General features: G+C 54.4%; 1 protein-coding gene across 4 annotated transcripts in view; it reads left to right on the top strand.

Annotated features, from left to right (window-relative positions):
* The window catches only part of LOC102369102, a 46,804-nt gene extending 34,142 nt beyond the window's left edge, over nucleotides 1-12,662 (top strand). For all 4 annotated transcript variants that reach the window (XM_025194822.1, XM_025194824.1, XM_025194823.1 and 1 more), the window contains 5 exons: nucleotides 2,672-3,496; nucleotides 4,494-5,306; nucleotides 7,569-8,381; nucleotides 9,634-10,169; nucleotides 11,154-12,662. In XM_025194822.1, coding sequence (XP_025050607.1) covers nucleotides 2,672-3,496; nucleotides 4,494-5,306; nucleotides 7,569-8,381; nucleotides 9,634-10,166 — 2,984 coding nt within the window. In that variant the 3' untranslated portion in view covers nucleotides 10,167-10,169; nucleotides 11,154-12,662. The remainder of the gene's footprint in view (nucleotides 1-2,671; nucleotides 3,497-4,493; nucleotides 5,307-7,568; nucleotides 8,382-9,633; nucleotides 10,170-11,153) is intronic.
* The last annotated feature ends 2,296 nt before the right edge of the window (nucleotides 12,663-14,958 follow it).

Genomic DNA, 14,958 nt, shown 5'->3' on the forward strand with positions numbered 1-14,958 from the left:
GCTCAGGACCTGCTGTGCTGAGATGTCACATGGTGACAACAAGACAGGTCCCTCACCATGTTTCCCATGACATCCCCTGCCATTTTTTTTCTGTGGCTGTAGGGGCTGACTCATGTGGATTCATCCGACCATCCCTCTGCCCTGCATGTCCCCTCAAAACCCAAGTTTGTTATGGGGTACACTGGTGGGTGCAAATGAAGCCATGCCCTACACAAAGTGTAGTGGCTGTGGTGATTATTGCTATGCATGCACTCCCTGGTGCTCCCCTGAAATTATCCAAGGTAGTTCAGCCCCAGATAGTGGCTCACGTCACACTTTCTCCCTGTGGGGCTCTAATATGTTGTTGCCCTGCATTCATGCACCTCTGAGGGCAGCATCTCCTGTTGCTGGCTTGCCAAAAACAACCCCCTGCTCCCCAATCCCCCCCACTGCCAGAATCCTTGCTCATCTGCAAGGGAGCGGGAGTTGTTGGGATGACCAAGGGCAATAGAAAACAATGACTTCACCTTCTTCCCGACCCTGGGATTCCCACCCCAAGCTCAGAAAGTTTTTAGAGGAAGTCAGAAACAAAAAGTCAGGGGCATTTCCCCGCTGTACCTACCATCAGGCAGGGGGTTGGACTACGTGACCTCTGGAGGTCCCTTCCAGCCCAGCTTCTCTATGACTCTACTACTTCACTCATTCAATACCAGGATCCAAATTGCCCCCCTACCTCAGAGCCTGTCTGTCCCTTCCAGCACCAAAGCAAGTCCAATACCACTCCACTCACTCCCTAATCCCTTTTGCTTGGTCTGGGGGTGCTGCTTCTGAAAGGTGATTCCTGGAGAAGATGAGAGGAAAGCATGGGTGGAAGCTCCAAGACATCCACCACTTAAGTGAAAATGCACACACCGTCCCCCTCGGCAGCCCAGCTCCTGCCCCCTGACACTGCAAAGCACAGTCACGGGGAAGGGAAACAGTCGCAGGGGCGAGGGGATTATGCAGTCTTTGCTAGAAGTCCTGGGGTGGGACTCTCTGGTGCACGCTTGGTCAGCTGGTGGGTCTGGCCAGGTTGGGTTGGGATCTTCCCCCAGGTCACCCTCGGCAAGCTTCTGGGCGTGCTGGTTGGATAGGGCTGATCCTGCCTCAGGCAGGGGGTTGGACTAGATGGGACCTCTGAAGGTCCCTTGCAGCCCCGCTTCTCTATGATCCTAGGATTGAACATGCCATGTAAGAGGCTTGGCTTGCTTGGCCAGGAGGGGTCATGGTTAACTCCATGCTGGGCTTAAGCAATGGAACTGGGTGTGAGTCACTAACCAGACCCCTGCAGCCATTGGGAGGGCCAGGCATGGAGTAATGCATGCTGGGAAGTTGAAGGACTGTAGGGTGCCTTCTCTTTCAAGGAAAATCATGCAGGTATGTGTTCTGCCATGCAAAACTCAGGCAAGTTAGATCTTTTGACGTGGAACTGGGCCAGGGGACTTGTTCCCATTTTCGCCCCTTAGAGAGTAAAGTGAGACCTTACATATCTAGTGGGATAAATGCCCACCCATCAGGAGAAAATGCAGGGGTCTGGGCATTCATGGGGTCCCGCATAAAGGAACGTGGCACATCCGTGAGAAAGGTCTCCCAATCAGGAAGCGCTCTCCTCCCCAGGAGTTTCTGATGGCACAACGTATGCCTGTACACTTCCTGCTTGTGTGGCTTCATACAACATCCAGGTATGCTTGGTCTTCTCCCCCTCATCCCTCTGGCTCCAGGGAGCCAGTTTATGAATAAATCCTCAATTTTGCATTTAAAAAAGTAGCCCAAAATCCACATTTTTCTATGATGTTTCATTTTAATCATGGAAAAATGTGGATTTGGGGTTACTTTTTCAATCCAAAAATTGGGGGGGCATTAATCGGAGAAAACCAGGATCCCTGTTTATGACTCAGACCCATCTAGTGCTTCACTTGAGCACAGAGCTAACCATGATGCCTCACAACCTAACCGCTGGTCAAGCCAAGCCCCTTTACCTTCCCCAGCCTATGCTGAAGGGCTGCACAGAGAGGGAGGTTTTTTCCCATGTCTCACCCAGAGCAGGAAGCAAACAACAGACTAAGTGACTAGGCAATGGTTATTCACCAAATCCCAGATGAGGAGACCCACAGTGCACCCACTGCACTTAGCAGGAGACAGGTTTAAAACAAAGATTAGCAAGTATTAGATTCAAGAGGTGGTGGAGTCTCCATCTTTGGAGGTTTTGAAGACCCAGCTAGACAAAGCCTTGGCTGGGATGATGTGGGAGGGGTTGGCCCTGCTTTGAGCAGGGGGTTGGACTAGATGTGACCTCCCGAGGTCCCTTCCAACCCTATTTTTCTATGATTGTGTGATTTTTATTGTATTATGTAGTGCACCATTAACTTCTGGAGCTCCTTATGGCAGAGTGAATGGCTGCTTGCAAAAGGGGACGAGACAGTTTCTAGGGGGATAGCTTTGAATCAGAACAGTTTGGGATGGATCCTTTGCCACCTCTCAACCAATGATGGTGGATGCTTGGGAGGGTACGAGAGGGGACAGAGCGCTCTAGATATACCCTGTTCATCTGCTCTTCCTCTAAAGCATCCACATTGGCCAAGAGAAAGGATCCTGGGGGAGACGGACCATTGATCTGACCCTCTCTGGCACCTCTTATGTTCTTCTGACACAGGCTCAATATCAGAACCAGCTCCTTCCCCCTCTGCCACCTACAGCCGGTCTGCTAACTGGACGCATGAGGAAACGAAGGACCTCCTGGCCATCTGGGGCAAGGAGGAGAACCAGCAGGCCCTCTGCAAGAGCCACCGCAACAAGGAGGTCTTCCAGCGGATCGCCGCGGAGATGACCGTACGGGGTCATCACCGGGACTGGGAGCAGTGCCGCACCAAAACGAAGTGGATGCAGCACTGCTATAAGAAGGTCCGGGACAGGAACCGGAGCTGTGGGGGCACCCGATATACCATGCCCTTTTACAAGGAGCTGGCCCGCATCCTCAAGGGTGTCCGTTCAGGGAAGACCTTTGACCCTTTTTGGTTGAGGGTGGGCACAGCTCTGGAAACTGCCCCTGAAGAGCATGCAGGGCAGGAGGGCTTGGGAGAGCCTGCTGCAGCCAGGACGTGGTGGGAGCTTGACGAGGAATCGATGTCCCAGGAACTCTTTACAAACCAGGTGCAAGAAACGGGGGAAGAGGAGATGGAGGAGAGCTCCAGTGACAGCACAGTCAAGCCACCGGATGAGGGTGATGATGCCGCACCATCACAGTCTCAGCTGACCTCAGAAATGGTTTCTTCCCCAACACTGCCTTCAACCCTGGATGATCCTAGTGAAATTGCTGATGTGGAGATGTCCTTTCCCATCCATGGGCCTAAGATGCTCCATTCTCCTTCCTCAAGGGACACTTTGCAGCCCGTGCTACCAAGCCAGCTTCCCGTGCCCACGCCTCCTGGTCTCACCAGCAAGAGGAACACGACCAGTTCCCAGACCACCGTGGACACTGGTAAGTCTCCATCTTCTACCGCAGGCACATGCCAGCCCCGGGGCAACTGAACAACACCCGTGAGGTTGCCCCAGGGTTGTGGCTGTAGCCGTTCCCTGAGGACTGCAGGGTTGAGTGATGATAAATGGGTCCACCACCATGTTTTTTTATGCCCCGCTACTATTTCTCCCATGCCTATAAGGGTCATCTCATGCACGTCCCACCCTGCCATTTCCCTGCCCCACACCTCCCCCAAAGATGGTTTCACAGCATAGTATGCTGGGTGGTGGCACACCATCAAGCCATGCCCTTGGGGACGAAGCGCAGTGGCCGTGGTGATACCGGCTGTGCATCTGCTCCCTGGTGCTCCTCTGGGTTTTCCAAGGCAGTTTACAGGCACCTGCCCCAGATAGTGGCGCACGTCACATCTCCTCCCTACGGACCTCGAATGCTAGCGGCCTCCTCGGTTAATGCCACTGAGGGCCACATTGTCTTGCAAAAGAAAACTTCTGCTCCCCTAACCCCACCCCACCGCCAGACTCCTCACCCATCTGCAGTGCAACAGGAGTTGTGGGAATGACTGCAGCCAAGGACATGAGAAACCAGGGCCATTACCTCCTGCCCTGACCCAGGGACTCCAGCCCAGAAAGTTTCTAGAGGAAGTCAGGAAAAAAAGTCAAGGGCATTAACCCGCAGCTGCTGTTGTGCCTGGTTTTCTACCCCATATCTTCTCCATTCCCCCAACATGGGCCAGGAGGCACAGATTATGACAGGAGGTGGTAGAGGCAGATTGAACGGCCAGCTTCAAAAAGGGGCAAATCTATTTCCTGAGTGATAGATCCATTAATAACTATTTAAACAGCACAGGCAGGGATGTCAGCTCTGGATTAAAGGTGGATGCTGGGGAGGATACGAGAGGGGATAGACTGTTTTACATATACCGTGTTCATCTGCCGTCAGAGAGGGGATACTGGGGAAGATGACCCAATCTGGCACTTCTTTTCTTCTTCTGACACAGGCACACAGTCAGAGCCTGCTTCTTCCCCCTCCACCACCTACAGCCGGTCTGCTAATTGGACACATGAGGAGACGAGGGACCTCCTGGCCATCTGGGGCAAGGAGGAGAACCAGCAAGCCCTCCGCAAGAGCCACCGCAACAAGGAGGTCTTCCAGCGGATCGCCGCAGAGATGACCGCGCAGGGCCACCACCGGGACTGGGAGCAGTGCCGCACCAAAACGAAGTGGATGCAGCACTGCTATAAGAAGGTCCGGGACAAGAACCGGAGCGGCGGGGGCCCCCGATATACCATGCCCTTTTACAGGGAGTTGGTCCGCATCCTCAGTGGTGACCGCGGCGTGCATTCCAGCAACACCTTTGCCACCAGGTGTGTGAAGATGCACAAAGGCCTGGAAGCTGCCCCCAAAGAGCAGGATGGCTTCGGGGACCCTGCTGCAGCCAGCACGTGGTGGGAGCAAGAGGAGGAATCGATGTCTCAGGAGCTGTTCTCCAGCCATTTCCTAGATTCGGAGGAGCAGGACAACTCTACCGATACCGTGGTAGAGACGCGAGATGTGGACGACGATGCTGCGCTGTCGAGGTCATCGATGGCTTCAGGAATGGTCCCTGTCCCTCCGCTGCTGTCAACCCCAGAGGATCACAGTGAAGCTGGTGACCCAGGGTCCCCCTTTTCCCCATCTGTGACGAGGTTGCTTTGGGCTCCTTCCCCTGGCACCGTGCAGCCCGTGTCACCGAGCCAGCTGTGCACACCCAGAGTCCCCTCACCACTGGGTCTAGGAGGCGTATCTGACCCCCTGGCCAGCACGGACACGGGTAAGGCTCCACGCTTATCTGCAGACACATTATCATGCCAGTGGGATAGAGGAATACCCATTGGCATGCCCATCTGAGCAGGGCCAATACCCCTGCTAGACGGGCACTGCTTGCTGCTGACACTGTAACCCCATCTCCTCGGGACACCAGGCCTGGCTTCGACTTGGGTGCTGTTGAGTGGGGTGGGTGGCGCTAGCAGGTGGCTGAAGTATCAGGTGGTGACAACAGGTTGAGTCCTTCCTCACCCCTTCCACCAGATCTTCCTCCCCCGCCATTTCTCCTGTACCTATAAGGTCCAACTCATGGGTGGCCATCCAACCTGCCCCTTCCCCCACACTGCCCCTAAATCTTAATCCAGAAAACTGATCCAGAATATGCTGTCCTGGTTGGGAGAGTGAATGAACCGTGTCCTCAAGGGAACAGAGTACAGCAGCCACGGTGATGATTTCTGTGCATTTACTCCCTGGTGTTCCCCTGGCATCCAAGGACACATATAGGCATCTAATGGGGCACTTTGTAATAAATAAGTGCCCTGCTAGGGTGGTATCCCTAACTAGGTTGCTAAGAAGAAATCTCTGCTCCTTACAACCTCATCCCAATGCCAGACCCATCTGCCAGGCAACAGGAGTTGTGGGAATGACTTTCACCAAGGGCAAGAGAAGGGGTGGGTTGGCTTCCTTAGTAGCATTGGGGTCGGCTGTAGCCAAAGCTAAAAATTTTGACTGGGCTGTGCCAGTGCTCCTACTGGGACAAAAAGCTGGATGTCCCTTGTTAGACAATCTGACCCCCTGGCCAGTGCAGACAGGCAGGGAGGGTCAGGCAGCCATGCTTTTCAGGTGGCCGGGGCGTGCTCACCACCACCACACGCTTCCCTGGCAGTGGTGCAAACTGGGGCCCGTGCAGCCCATCGCTGCCCACCCTCTTGGCAGCGCGTGTGCAGTTGGGCAAAAGCGTTATGGACAGACAGACACACAGACTCAGCCTTTTATTATATTAGCATTATATTTGGGAAGGGATTTTACCACTGGTCAGATTGGTACAGACTGTGCAGGTCTGCTTTCCTCCATAGCTGGGAACAGGGCCCTGCTCTTGGATCTCTTGGGTGTGTTTTAATAGCCCTTGCAGCAGTAGGACATTCACCACCATTGTTCTTCCTGGTTTCCCTGCAGTGCTCTAGGGTGCTCTGCTTGGTGGTTTGGCAATGGGCACCTGTGTAGTTTAGTAAGAAGTTAGAAAAGGACTTGCTCAAGATGTTTGAGAGAGGCATGATCCTGTCTCAGGCAGGGGAATGAACTATGTGACCTCCTACGGTCCCTTCCAGATACTTTTCTGTGATTCCAGGACCCAATCCAAGCACGGAGGTAACTACGCCCAGCGCAGCCCAAGGGCCAGCCAGGCCAAGCCCTCGGTGCTGAAGGGCTGTCTCCCTTTGCCACTTGCCTCGTTTGCCTTCTGTTGCAAGACCTGCACAGCTAGGAAATCCTGCACTTACCTGATGCCGCATCAGGTGGATGACTGGATCTTAATATTTGTAAGGGAAGTCTGCTCTGCATCTCACCCACAGCAAGAACCAAACCGAACACTTGACAGCCTAAGTGAGCAGGGATCTGTTGTTCAGACTATGAGAACTAGGGGGCACCCACTGAAATGAGCAGGAAACCAGTATAAATTGAAAGGGAGGAAGTCATTATTCATGCAGCGTGTAGTCGACCTTTGGAATCAATTACGATAGCAGGTGCCAGAGGCAGATTGAACGACCGGTTTCAAAAAGGGACGAGACAGTTTCCTCGCTGATATATCCATTAATAGCTTTTTAAACTGAACAGTCAAGGGATGTATCCTCTGCCAGCTCCACGTTAATGATTGTCGGTGTCAGGGAGCATAGGCGATGTGTTGGAGGGGCATGTGCCCCCCCCCCCAGATTTCTGTGCCAACAGCGGGGCATGGGGCTGCAGCCTGGCCAGAGCCAGGGCCTGGCAGCAGTAGCACTGTGGTTTCTGCATCAACAGCGGGATATGAGGCTGCAGCCTGGCTCGACCAATGTGCCGCCACCGCTGCTGCCGGGCAGAGTTGTGCCCCCCGCACTTTCAGCACTTACACCTCGCCTATGCCAGGGAGGGTATAAGAGGGGATAGATTGCTCTATACGCTGTTGATCTGCTCTCCCTCCAAAACATCCACTGCTGCCACTGTTGGAGAGAGGATACTGGGGGAGATGGACTGTTGATCTGACCCAGTCTGGCACTTTTTTCTCATGACACAGGTACAATGTCAGAACCAGCTCCGTCCCCCTCCACCACCTACAGCCGGTCTGCTAACTGGACGCACGAGGAGACGAAGGACCTCCTGGCCATCTGGGGCCGGGAGGAGAACCAGCAAGCCCTGCGCAAGAGCCACCGCAACAAGGAGGTCTTCCAGCAGATCGCCGCGGAGATGACTGCACGGGGCCACCACCGGGACTGGGAGCAGTGCCGCACCAAAACGAAGTGGATGCAGCACTGCTATAAGAAGGACTGCAGTGGTGGGGCCACCGGGCACACCATGCCCTTTCACAGGGAGCTGGCCGACATCCTCAGTGAGGACCGCGGCATGCATTCCAGCAACACCTTTGCCACCAGGTGTCGGAAGACAGGCCCAGTGCTGGAAGCTGCCCCTGAAGAGCAGGATGGCCTAGGAGACCCCACTGCAGCCACTGCTTGGTGGGAGCTAGAGGAGGAATCGATATCCCAGGATCTGCTCCTGAACCAGGTCCAAGACGCAGAAGAGCAGAGCCCTGGGGAGAACTCTAATGACACCCTAGTTGAGCCACAAGACCTAGATGATGACACTACACCATCCAAATCACAGATTTCTCCAAAAATGGTCCCTTTCCCCTCACGGCCCTCAACCCCGGAAGATCACAGCCTCGTTCCCAACCTGGAGACCTCCTTCCCCACATATGTACCAAAAATGCTGCTTTCTCCTTCCTTGATGGGCACCTCTCAGCCCATGCCACCAGGCCAGCTCCCCCTACCAATACTTCCTGGTCCTCGTGGTGAGAGGACTGCACCCAGCTCTCAGGCCACCACAGACGTTGGTAAGCCTCCACATGCTAATGCAGGCTCATGCCAGCACCACAGCAATGAAACAAAACGCGCAAATTGTCCTCTGGCACTTCTAGATCGGCACTGCATGGTCATATAATACTGATGCCCACCCCAGCAGGTTTTGACTCGGGGGTAGAGGGGTGATGCTGTCAGGTGGATCAGGGCCTGCTGTGCTCACGGGTTGGGTGGTGACCATACAGTGGGTTCCCCAGCACATTGATGGACCTGTCACCCAGGAATAGGTAGGGGGCAACTCAATGTGTTCATCCAGCAGTGCCCTCACCCCACATCTCTGCTCTAAAGTTGGTTAAATAATATGGTGTGCTGCCTGGGGGCAGGATTAAGCCATGCTTTTGAGGACAAAGCCCAGGGGTCATGGTGATAATTGCTGTGCATTCACTCCCTGATGCTCCCCTAGCATTTTCCAGTCAAATTACAGGCACCAGCCCCAGGTAACGGAGCACTTCACACCTCCTCACTACAGGGCTCCCGAAGTTCATGCCTCCCTTATCGCATCTCTGAGGACGGCATCTCCTGTTACTGGCTTGCCAAGAACAAACCTCCCCCCATGGACCAGACTCCTCACCCATTTTTCAAGGCAACAGGAGTTGTAGGAATGATTGCAGCCAAGGGCATGAGAAACCAGGGCCATTACCTCCTACCCAGCCCCAAGCCTAGAAAGTTTCAGGAGGAAGTTGGGGGAAAAATAAGTCAGGGCATTTCCCCCCGCCCCCACAGCTGCTTTTGTGTCCTGTTTTCTCCCCCAAATTATCCAAATCCCCATTCCCCAACAGGAACCAGGATGTTTCCCCGGTCCCAGGAGCCTTTCCCTTCGCTTCAGGGGGTAAGGGCAGGCATTATTCTTCTAGGGGGAGAAATGCCACTTTATCCGGCAATTCTGTCACTTTGAACCAGCAAGAGATCACTTGGGTTAGAGTTTTCCTTGGCAAAATGAATAGCTATAAATTTCCTGCTTGTATGCAGTCCTCCATTATCTCAGCCTGCTCTGCTGGCTGTACCCAATTTCCTGGGTGATGGATCCATGGATAGCTGTTAAATGGATGTCTCCTCTGGATTTTCTCAACCAACAATGATGGATGCTGGGGAGGGTATAATAGCTATACCCTATTCATCTGCTCTCCCTCTAAAGCATTCATGCTGCCACTGTCAGAGAGAGGATCCTGGGGGAGAGGGACCATTGATCTGACCCGCTCTGGCATTTCTTATGTTTTTATAACACAGGCACAGTGTTGGAACCAGCTCCGTCCCCCTCCACCATTTACAGCCGATCTGCTAATTGGACGCAGGTGGAGACGAGGGACCTCCTGGCCATCTGGGGCAGGGAGGAGAACCAGCAAGCCCTGCGCAAGAGCCACCGCAACAAGGAGGTCTTCCAGCAGATTGCCCTGGAAATGACCGCACGGGGCCACCACCGGGACTGGGAGCAGTGCCGCACCAAAACGAAGTGGATGCAGCACTGCTATAAGAAGGTCCGGGACAGGAACCGGAGCGGCGGGGGCTCCCGATATACCATGCCCTTTTACAGGGAGTTGGCCCGCATCCTCAGTGACAGCCGTGCTGTGCATACCAGCAATAACTTGGATGCCCGATGGGCGAGAACAGATGCAGAACAGCAGACTATGCCAAAGAGCAGGAGGAGCCGGAGAGCCTCAGGGACCCCACTGCTGCCGGGGCATTGCAGGAGCCGGAGGAGGAACCGATGTTCAAAACCTGTTCGTGAATCGGGTCCCAGGCACTTCAGACCCCCTCACTGATGGGTTAGTTGTGCACCTTTTTTGGGCATCCCAACCTAGTTTCTGTGTGGCGTTCTTCAATCCCAGCACTTGATCGAGGTGGCCAGGTAGTGATAGCAGATGATCTAGTTGGGGATGGTCCTGCTTTGAGCAGTGGGTTGTACTAGATGACCTGAGGTCCCTTCCAACCCTCATTTTCTATGAGTTTATATTGCTGTTCCCACTCCGGGTGGAAAGAGGATGTAGGATGGGAAGATCATCCAGTGTTCACCCACCAATGCCAAGCAAGTGTGGTGGTGGAAGGTCACGGCATGGGTGTGCCCAAGGTTGGCGTGGAGATCCTACGACTAGGCCCCCACCAGGCAAGAGCCACATTCATCAGCTCCAGGTCTTCAGGAATGAGGTGGCTGCACATGCAAGTTGAGGTAGCTTTTAAGCATTTGCCTCCCATTCAAAGGGATGCCTAGCTTCTCCCCCGACCCCTGTGAGCTGGTGATTCCCTTGCAGAATCTCTGCAAGGAAGGGTGATTCCCTTCCTTGCAGAAGCAAGATGACTTGCTTCTGCAAGTCATCTTGCAGAAGCTAAAAGGCTGTTCTTGGATGCCCCTTGTCCATGTAGACAGCTCCTGCTGGCGATGCAGTGAGACTCCCTCAAGGAGAAGGAACAAGCTGGCAGTCCCTGTGCTTACCTGGGAGGAGATGGGCCATGGAGAGGTTCACGTCCATGCCCCGTTCTGTCAGGAGGCAGCCCTCCCTTGAAGGTAGCAGTGTCATGGGGAGTCTGAGGATGTTCCTAGGGGAGCTGACCATGCAAAGAGCTGGGGGGGCACAACCTGGCTTGGTTCCTGGGCCACGGCAGGATCAGAGGGAGGTCCCAGACTTCCTCTTCCAAGCTTCTGATGGTGCAAAGAGAGTGTCAGGATGAAACTTGTGGGCTTATTCCCCATCTTATCAGGAAAGGTGGTTGCATTTCACAAAGGCTGCCTGTTTGCTTCCTTCTGCTTCTAGCCTACACCCCTGTAGCTGGGAGGAGAGCCAGCTCTCGGCGTGACCACCGTCCACGGCCAGGCCGGCAGGCTGCGGCACAGATGGCATGCGAGAGGTGCTGAGGACAAGATGCCAAAGTAAAGAGGAGATGATGGAGGTCTCTGGTACTCTTCCATAAGCGCCACACACCTGGCACCCATTAGCAGAGGCCTCTGTCGGGAGCTGTGGTGAGGGGACATGGCCAATGCAAGGAAGGTGGATGCTGCCTCAAGTTATCAACCCACTTCGGGGAGCCCGAGGCTGAAGATGCACTTATAACAGGGTGCCATGTAGCTCCTCGGGGGACAAGCTGAAAGCCCAGAGGATTGTTGGTACCTTCCTCTAGGGCCACAGGATCTAACCCCACCATTTTCTTGAGACCTCCACCCCGCTTTCCCAGGAGGCATGCACCTGGATCCAACCTCAGGCCAGCAACAGAGGGGTGGCAGGGTGGCTACCCAGCCTCCTGCAGGAAGGAGTAAGGGCAGCCCATCAGTGCCGCTGGAGGCAGGAGGGGGCAGGATGGAGATCCCAATGCCATGGCTGAGGGGCATAGAGCGGTGGCCAGCACGGGCGAGGGTTTTCTGGAGCCAGGCAACTGGGGACAAAAGGAAAAGATGTGGTCCAGGGTGCATGTGGCCATGATCTCCCCTGAGGGCAGAGAACAACAGGGATATTAAGACGGCAGTGCTTGGGGAGCATGGGGCTGCCATCATGTCAAACCTTCAGGGCCTGAGTGAGCCCAGAGCTCCATCTCTTCCCCTCTAACACACCTGGCCCCTACAAGAGAGCAAGAGACCCCCCCGCACCCAACGTGCAAGGCTTCTGCCCCAGTCCTAGGCAAAAGCAGCCCCTCCATCCTCCTCCTGGAAGATCCCATGGACAGGGCAGTTGTGCTGGGAGGTTCATGACATGGCGTGGATCTGGCCACCCATACAGCTGTCTGAGGCAAGCTGTGATACCCCTGCCCTCCATCCATGGTGCAGCTTCCAGGGATGCATGGAGGGCTCAGGGATCAGGACATGGGATATCTCCCCTCTTCTCCATCCACAGTCGCTGTTGAAGCTATTGCCTGGTTGGCACGTTCATCGGTTCCCTGCTATTCAGGTGCAACCCCAGCCCTGTGGCCAGAAGCCTTTTCAAAAACCAAACAGCACAAACAGGCAAGATGCCCTGCTGGGAAAATGCTTACGGTTTTCATGGTTCAATAAAAGAAACTAGATTTTTGTTAAAGAAAAACATGGAAATTGAGTCCTGAGATGTCCCTGTCCTCGCCTCTTGGTGCGGCTTGGTGCTCTCCCAGACCCATGAGCAGATCTAGGATGCAAAGGGGGTTGTAGACAGCGAGGTGCCTCATCACATATGGAACAACATCTGGTTTTCTTCAGTTTAAACTTGAAACTTTACTAAAATGCTAGGGGTTTAGGGATGTATGATTCAGTTTAAGATGGAAGCAAAACAAGTAGGACTTCCTGGAGCTGGCTTGGTTCAGTATCTTCATCAACAGCGTGGAAAATAGCATGGAGCACACCCTCAGCAAGTTTGCAGATGACACCAAGCTGGGGGGAGCAGTAGATATGCCGGAGGGTAGGGCTAGGATGCAGAGAGTCCTAGATAAATTGGAGGATTGAACCAAAAGAAATCCCATGAAGTTCATTAAGGACAAGTGCAAAGTCCCATACGCTGGTACAGGCTGGGGATTGGCTGGCTAAGCAGCAGCTCTGCAGAAAAGGACCTGGGGTTACAGTGGGCAAGAAGCTGAATTGAAGCCAGCAGTGTGCCCTTGTTGCAAAGAAAGCTAACGGCATCCTGGGCTGCATTGGTACGAGCATTGCCAGCAGATCAAAGGAATTGATTCTTCCCCTTCATTTGGCACTGGGGAGGCCACATCTGGAGCTCTGTGTCCAGTTGTGGGCCCCTCACTAGAAGGGCAGTAAAGCTCTGGCACAGGTTACCAAAAGGGGTGGTGGACTCTCCATCTTTGGAGATTTTGTCTCCTCCTCAGTTTAAAAAGGGCCCACCAATGGCTTAACTGCAATTTGTCCCCAGCTCCGGAGGGAGACGCGCAGGCGGAAGCCTGTTGTGCCCCCGTTGAGCCCAGGGACCCCCAGGACCCCCCCAGTGGGACTCCGACCTGGACCTCCAGCACAGCCAGAGGTAGGTGGGGCCCACGGCAGGGAGGGAGGGACTCCGACCCAGTTAGCTGCGGGGCAGCTGAGTCAGAGCTGAGGAGGGACATGTGCCCCCCCATCCCCTCGGCTCCTACTTGGCCCAGCCCCCAGGAAGCTGCACGACCAGTCCCGCCAGCATGTGAGACAGGCAGGGTGGGGCACTCACCTGTCCCTTCTTCCACAGGGCAGGGACCCCCCCAGCCCCTAGAGCAGCGCTGCGCCATCGGCGAGCCCTTCTGCGCATGCATGCAGTTTAAAAAGGGTCTGCCGATGGCTTAGCCGCAGTTTGTCCCCGGCTCCGGAGGGAGACGCGCAGGCAGAAGGCTGTTGCGCCCCCATTGAGCCCAGGGACCCCCAGGTGGGCAAGACCTTGCACTTGGAGCTTGAGGGGATTGTGCATAAGATTGTGCCACGGTTACTTACAACAGCAGGGGAGTAGACACAATGAAGAAGGCCCCTGACAGCTGGACTGTTCCTATACAGTTCACTTGTGAAACTTGTTGGGGCAGAGAATAGCCAGGATCAAAATGGAGGGAGATATTCTCGTGAGGACGGATCTATGGGGAGCTATTCGGTGGGCACGTCTACACGGGCAGTTACACTGGCTTAGTTACTGCGCAGTAAGTGGGAATAGGCTGGCATCCACATGTGCAGGTGTTAAAACACATTAGCACTGTGTGTAGACTGACTTGGGATTAAAGTTAGTCCCAAGTCAGCCCACGCACAGTGTTACTGCACAGTAAGCCATCTACACATGCATTGCTGCACAGTAACTGATTGGGTGTACATTTGATGCAGGTATCAAATTTATGCCCAAATCGGCATAAGTTGCCATATTTACTGAGCAGTATGGGTGTGCATGTGTAGACGCACACCCATACTGTGCAGTAATTTTGGCTACTGCACAGTAAATGCACACGTGTAGACGTGCCCAGTACAAGTCAGGTATGTCTCCTCTGACATCCCCAAACCAATGCTGGCTGGTGCTGGAAAGGGTATAACGGGATGGATCACCTTAGCCATGCCCCATTCATACCGCCTCCCTATAAAGCAGCTACTGCTTGCCTCTGTCAGGGACTATGTATTGCAGTAGATGGGTCTGACCAAATGTGGCATTTGCATTCTTATGATGGTGTGTGATGGGCTGTGAGCAAGCCCAGGAGGGCTGCAGCTGGGGCAGGCAGCAGGGTTGAAGGGAAGGCTTGGGGAAAAGGCACCTCAGAGGAATTGGAGTTGATTTTGCTTTGCAAACAAGTTGAGCCAGACTGCTGGCTGGGAGGAGTCTTGCCTCAAGGCACAGATGGGGAGTTAGGAGGCTGTGGAAGATGCTTCATGCAAGGGTTGAGTATTTTATTATTTTGCGGTGACCCAATCTGGGCCAATAGCTCTGTGCAACTGCTTAGGAGGCAGCACAGCCTGGGGGACCGCTAGAGAGGTCCCAGGGATGCTAGATGGGCCAGGAGGCAAAGGCCGATCTCCTGGGGCTGGCCAGCTGCACCAGGGTATCGGGGTCTACTATGGGCAGGGGATGGGAAGGAGAGGAGGAGTGAGCTGGGCAAGGGCGAAGGGACATGCAAAGGAAAAGAGAAGAAAGCCGGTGCTGAGGAAGCACCCCA

The sequence above is a fragment of the Alligator sinensis genome, unplaced genomic scaffold (assembly GCF_000455745.1).
Source record: "Alligator sinensis unplaced genomic scaffold, ASM45574v1 scaffold363_1, whole genome shotgun sequence".
Classification (NCBI taxonomy): Eukaryota; Metazoa; Chordata; order Crocodylia; family Alligatoridae; genus Alligator; species Alligator sinensis.